The sequence below is a fragment of the Myodes glareolus genome, chromosome 5 (assembly GCF_982192425.1).
Source record: "Myodes glareolus chromosome 5, mMyoGla1.1, whole genome shotgun sequence".
Classification (NCBI taxonomy): domain Eukaryota; kingdom Metazoa; phylum Chordata; class Mammalia; order Rodentia; family Cricetidae; genus Myodes; species Myodes glareolus.
This window is the reverse complement of record NC_142030.1, coordinates 91,609,965-91,616,382: the sequence shown is the minus strand read 5'-3', so window position 1 is coordinate 91,616,382 and position 6,418 is coordinate 91,609,965. Positions and strand designations below refer to the sequence as shown.

The following is a 6,418-nucleotide window of genomic DNA, read 5'->3' as shown; positions in this document are numbered from 1 at the left end:
CTAGGAATTTCTTTTCATATTCTTTAACTCAGTACAGGCTTTGAAGAGGCCACAGTGCTAGGCATTCTGAGAGATGACAGTAGTATGTCCTAGAGGGTCTAGCCTTCCAAGGTCTTTGCTAGCCTAAATATAGTTACACTCTTCCTTGAGAGTCATTTTCTCTGATTAAGTAACTTTAACATTCATATTGAATATTCACTGTCTCATAAAGAATAAGATGTCTCAGAACTCGTGTTGTGGTGACCCCCCCCACCTTTAAATTGTTTTTGTTGCTACTTTATAACTGTAATTCTGCTACTGTTACGAATCGTGATATAAATATCTGATACTCAGTGTATCTGGTAAGTGACCCCCGTGAAAGGGTCATTCAGTTCCTGAAGGAGCTGTGACCCACAGGTGGAGAGCCACTGCTCTGGTGGTGCTGTTTTAACGAACACCAAATGAGTCTACTTACTCACCATCCTGTCTTGTCGCTAAGAACCCATCCTTACCATCATAGTTGTTCATAGCAACCCTCACTGATGTAAACAAACAGTGACTCCTCTGTTCTGCAAGGTGAATAGAGCATTCTAGAGTCAAGCAGCTTCAACATCCTGATTCCCTTGGGAAAGAGAGTACCTGGAACAAGACGGCTGCCTCTGCCGCAGGCTCACTTGCTCCTTTGGAAGGGTGTGTTAGGTTAAATTTTCACACACACACCCATTAATGTCTTTAGTATCTCTTAACTCCTCTGTAGCTGAAAATGGCCTGGAACTTCCGATCTTGGTGGGTGCTGGGATAAGGAATTTATTGCCACATCCAGTTTGTGTGGTGCTGGGAATCAAACCTAGAACTTCCTGCCCGCTGGGCAATCACCCCGCCAGCTCTGCTGAGCTTTTTCTTTTCTTTTGAGAGAGGTCTCCTCCTGTGGCCCCAGCTGGCCTTGAATTTGCCAGCAACCCTGCCCCTGCCTCCAGGTGTTGTCACCACACCTTGCTCCCCAGTCCTTTAAAAGTTTTACAAATGAAGGTAGTTGACACTGGGGGGGGGGGGGTATGTGCACTGTTCAAAGCAACCTTCCTGAATCTGGGCAGGGCAATCTTAGCTTACAAAGAAAGAAAAGTAAAAATTTGGGAAGTCAAGTGACTCCAGTCCAGAGTTATCTTTTCTATAGCTGTGGTTTAGGGGCGATCACAATAGGAAGGTCAAGGTATTCAGATGAACATTGCAACCCAGTCCCACCTCACCCCTCCCTTAAGACTGGTTTTTCTGTTTGATCAGATTTAGCGTGGGACTTTGAAACTCTCCCACAGTTTGGGAGGGAGGGAAAGAGTGGACTCATGCATTTGGGGTAATGTGGAGGTGGACTTCAGCTTCTGAGGTCTTTTCCCTCTTGTTCTCAAGCCTGTGGGCGTAAATTCATTAGGAGGAAGTGACGAGGATGGCACCTGTGAGGATGGGTGGCTCTGGCAAGCGTAGTCAGACATCACTAGTGTAAGTCTTTCCCTCCTGTGCTCACCTGGGAAGAAGGGCTGCACTTCTGTGCACATGCGTGCATGTGTCTGTTTTGCTGACAGCAATGTATCATAATCTCTCAACACTAAGGGTTATTTCAAGCTGGAGGATCTGTGTTACAGTGCAGTGTTTATCTGGAATGCCTGCTGGTAAATTGCCTACTGAGCCATGAAGACTGGGGCCACTCGTCTTATCCTTGGGAGTCTGGTATTGATAATCCACCTGCCTTTGATGTTGACATCACCTAAAACACTCGCCATCCCTGAGAAGCTACAGCAAGCTGTGGGGAGAGTCATTGTCAATGCCACGGCCTGCACTGTTACCTGTGGCCTTGGCTACAAGGAGGAGACTGTCTGCGAGGTGGGTCCTGATGGAATGAGGAGGAAGTGCCAGTCCCAGCGTTTGGAGTGTCTGACCAACTGGATCTGTGGGATGCTCCATTTCACCATTGTCCATGGGGAGGAGTTTGAGCTGAGCTGTCTCAGCCCAGACATCCTGGAGGTGGGACAGGAAGCTTTCCGCTTTACCTGGAAGCTTGCTCGGGGCATCATCTCTACTAATGATGAGGTTTTTAAACCCTTCCGAGCCAACTCTCACTTTCTGCGATTTCAACCCGCCTATGAGTACGACTCTGGGACATACCGATGTGATGTGCAGCTGCTCAGAAACTTGAGATTTGTCAAGAGGCTCTACTTTGGGCTGAGGGTCCTCCCTCCAAAGCTGGTAAACCTGAATTTCCATCAGTCCCTTACTGAGGACCAGAAGTTACTCGATGACGGCTGGGAAGTTAATCTGGACAACCATTCTAAGCCCCACCTCCCAAAGTGGCAAAAGAAAGTGGCTTCAGCCTTGGGCATAGGGATTGCTTGTGGAGTGGTTGGCGGCGTGCTAGTGAACATTGCTGTCCACAGCGTGCTGAAGAGGATTGATGACAACAACAGCCTTAGCCTATAACCTTTCAGCCAGCTTATGCGAGACTGTGGCAAGAGAGGCCTTTCAGAGCCAAAGGCTGGCTAGGAGGCTTGGAGGATGCGGCCTCATCCCTATACCACTGTGCAGGGCAGCATTATCAGTTATTGTGTTCAGGTTTTCTCATACTGGCTGCTCAGGAAACCCACTGCAGGTTTTGCTTCTGTTCCTAGGGGAGTTGTGTCTTCCAAGCTTGCTTTTCTCTCCATATCTCACGGTGTGTGTGCGCCATCACCTCCACTCCACCTCTGAACAGTGTGTATGGACCAGAGTGTACTATTAGCCGATTGGGTAGAAACTTTTATTTTTGTTCAATAAAAACAATTCACAGTAACTGTATGGCAACTTAACCCTTTGTTATTTGATTTAAAGTTTCTCACGTGTAGAAACTGTCCCATAGTTGACCTGGTTCTCATTTTCCTTGGGTTTCCTACAACATGCTTTGGACAGATTGCTTTGTATTGGCTGCCTGTGTGTTGACAGGCAATGACTACTGACCCAGCTGATAGACAGTCTTAGTGTTAATAGGTTCTCTGCCCTCCCTGTCCTCCCTAGATGGCCCTCTGAGCTCAGTATCAAATTGAATGTCCTGATCATTGCAACAATCCTTTGTCTTGCGCCTCTTTGCACTGTCTATACCTAGGGTTTGTGTTCTTGGAAAGACCAAGTGTGGTTTCTTACAGCCACCGAGATCCTCAAGGGAGGTCTGTTGCTTCGCTTCCCCTTAGGAAATCCAGTCTTAAGGCCCTTGAGGATCATTTAGACAGAGTCTGAGATAATTGGCTTATGGAACCCTTGGGGGCCAGCTGAGAGTGAGATAGCATTTCTTCTCCCCTTTGTCTAGCTGCAGGAGTGGCAGAGTCCTGAGACCCTGCTCTGTAACATGAGGGCTGGGCTTGTTGGGGTTTCTGTCCCGCCTGGTCCCCAGCCATTTAGTCCCAGAGAAAATCACACAGAGAGTCTACATTAGATATAAACTGATTGGCCCATTAGCTCAGGCTGCGTATTAGCTCTTATAATGTATATCAGCCTATTATTCTAGTATATGTTAGCCACATGGCTTGGTACCTTTTTCAGCGAGGCAGGTCACATCTTGCTTCCGTGGTCTGGGCAGGACAGTGAAGAACTTCCTTCTTCCCAGAATACTCCTGTTCTCATTGCCCCACCTCTACTTCCTGTCTGGTTTTCCCGCCTATACTTCCTGCCTGGCTAATGTCCAATCAGCATTTACGTAAAACATGATTGACAGAATACAGACAATTCTCCTGCACCATTGCTGTCTTTGGTAGCTGTGCCAGAGTCACCTGGATGGCTCTGAACACTAAACATTCCTGAGCCCCAGTCTGGGGCGCTAATTCAGTTCAAGTTATGACCAAAGGATGACTAATGTTTACTTTTAACTTTACAGGGTTTAGTGACTGCCTATATTAGTTACATTTCTGTTGCTGTGCTAAAACACCACAAAAAGGGCAACTTAGAGAAAAAGTTTTTTTGGGGTTTACAGACCAAGGGGGACAGAGTCCTGATGGCAGAAGTAACTGCAGCAGGGGGCTAAAGCAGCAGCTGAGAGCTCATGTCTCAAACCTCAAGCAGCAGGCAGAGAGAGGGAGAGAGTGAGAGAGAGACCTCAAAGCCCACCCCCAGTGACATACTTCCTCCATCAAGGTCACACCTACCCTTCCCAAACAGCCACTGAGTACTGAGATGTTTGAGACTTAAGGAGGCTGGCTCATTTAAACCTACACACCACCCATAGACTGCCCAGATTCATCGGTTCTTAACCTTTTCTCATAGGAGTCCAAAGTGTATATTGATATTGTAGAATCATTTGAAAACTAGACACACAGATGACTATTTCTTGCCTCTATGTGTGTGTGTGTGTGTGTGTGTGTGTGTGTGTGTGTGTGTGTGGTATAGAGGCCAGAGGTCAACCTTGGTAGTTCTTCAGATGGCATCCACTGTGGGTTTTTGTTTCTTTTGTTGTTTATTTTTGAGACAAGGTCTTTTGCTGAGACATGAGGCTCACAGATGAGGTGAGACTGGCCGGCCACTGGGCCATAGGGATCCACCTGTCTCTGCCTCCCCAGTGCCAGGATTCCCAGTGTGTGTCCCCATACCTCCCTGGTGCCGGGATTCCCAGTGTGTGTCCCCCATACCTCCCTGGTGCCGGGATTCCCAGTGTGTGTCCCCATACCTCCCTGGTGCCAGGATTCCCAGTGTGCGTTCCCATACCTCCCCAGTGCCAGGATTCCCAGTGTGCGTCCCCATACCCAGCTTTTCATGTCCTCAGGGCCTTGTGCATGTGTATCAGTCGCTTTGCCTACTGAGCAGTTGTTGGTCCTCCATCCGGCTTCTGTCCAGTTTTCATTTTCAAAACCTTAAAGCCTTTTGATGTAATCTTAGTTCAGTACCAGAGATGCATCTGCTGCATTCGGTGTTTGTCTCTCCAGTCTCCTTAGCGAGTCCCTCCCGTTGTTCCTTATGATTGGTGCACTGGAGAGCCAGGCTTGTCTAGTAGTCTTGCATGCTGTCCCACAGCCTGGACTTGCCATGTCCTTGCAGTTAGCTTCCTGAGCAGTGACTCGCTACATAGGTACATACTGGGTCACACCAGGAGGCTGAGATGTTACACCTGTCACCCCAGAAAGGATGGGTTTCAGAAGACCTGGTTCTGGCCCTGCTCTGTTGTCAGACATACGACAAAAGCAGTCTCAGCTTTGACACGGGTGTTTGTGGGGGCCCAGGGAGCTCCCCCGAGGGAAGATGTTTTGTAAAGTGAAGTCCTGGGTCTGGGGAATGTCATTCAGTCCTAGGCAGTTTGCGGAAACGTTCAAGGATAGCTCACTCCAAAGAGGACCTTGGAGGACTCTGTTCCAGTAAACTCGGTAACACACAGCTGAAGGGTCCTGCTTCACACTGTAGATGGAAACCCCTTGGACCAGACATTAGCACGTTCCCAGCATTCTCTTGCAGGCCAGCAGTCAAGGGTGAGGTGGATAGAATAGCTCAGTTCATAGCCTTCTGTGCATGCCTTGGGCTCTTGACTTTTGACTCAGAATTCGAAGCAATTGAGCAGAGAACAAGACTTACAGATAGGTTTTGTAAAGATGATAACTTAGTTCTAACCAGACATGGTGGCATATTCCTGTAATCCTAGCTATTCAGGAGACTGTGGCTGAATTCCAAGTTCAAGGCTAGTGTAGCCTACACAGGACGTTCATGGCCAGCCTGGGCAACTTAGCACGATCCTCCTTGCATCTGTACGGCTGTGGTTTCTGCAGCAAGCCCCCTGCCAATTCAGTTCCCTAAATTCTATGTGTCTCACTGCCCTGGGAAGGTGACGGAGAGGCTGACAAAAGACAGGAAGTCTGGAGCACCTGTCATGCTGGAAGGGCCCTGGTCAGAAAGCTAAGCATCAAGTGGAGGGATCTTTATCCATCTTCCTTTCCTTCCTCAAAACAGCTGGGACCCAGCATGGCATCCTACTCACTTGACACCAGTGATGTTTGAATGAGGACTGCCTGAGTGTATTCCTGCTGGAGCCTGGCTGTAATGCCATCTGCTATGTCAAGCCTGGGAGTTCCACTTTTGTGAGCCACCCTGATTGAACAGAAGCAACAGTCACCTCCTTAACAGCCAGGGTCATTAATCTCTTCATGGAGGGGACTTCCCTTTGGGACAAGAGAGTCAACACGTTAAATGTATTGAAGTCAGGGGACCCAGAAGTGGCTTTGTCCCTCCAGTATGTTGACCACCGTTAGGTAAGACCTGCTCGGGTTAGCTGACTGCCAGCTGTGCTCCTGCCTGCCTGCCTGCCCACCAGCCACCTGGCCTGTCTTCCTCCAGGTTAGAGGAAGCGGTCTGTACTGTGTACAGCATCCTCAGAGCTGGCCACGTGAAAGGCGATGTACGAGTTGCAGAACAGGCCCGGGACGCTCTAGTGAGGTGATGAGGA

The 6,418-nt window shown here is 48.7% G+C and overlaps 1 protein-coding gene across 1 annotated transcript; it reads left to right on the top strand.

Annotated features, from left to right (window-relative positions):
• Window positions 1-115: 115 nt before the first annotated feature.
• On the top strand, window positions 116-2,797 carry Tmem81 (transmembrane protein 81). Its single transcript, XM_048430721.3, has one exon. It carries the CDS (start codon window positions 1,663-1,665, stop codon window positions 2,446-2,448), a length of 786 nt encoding a protein of 261 aa, XP_048286678.3. The 5' UTR covers window positions 116-1,662; the 3' UTR covers window positions 2,449-2,797.
• The last annotated feature ends 3,621 nt before the right edge of the window (window positions 2,798-6,418 follow it).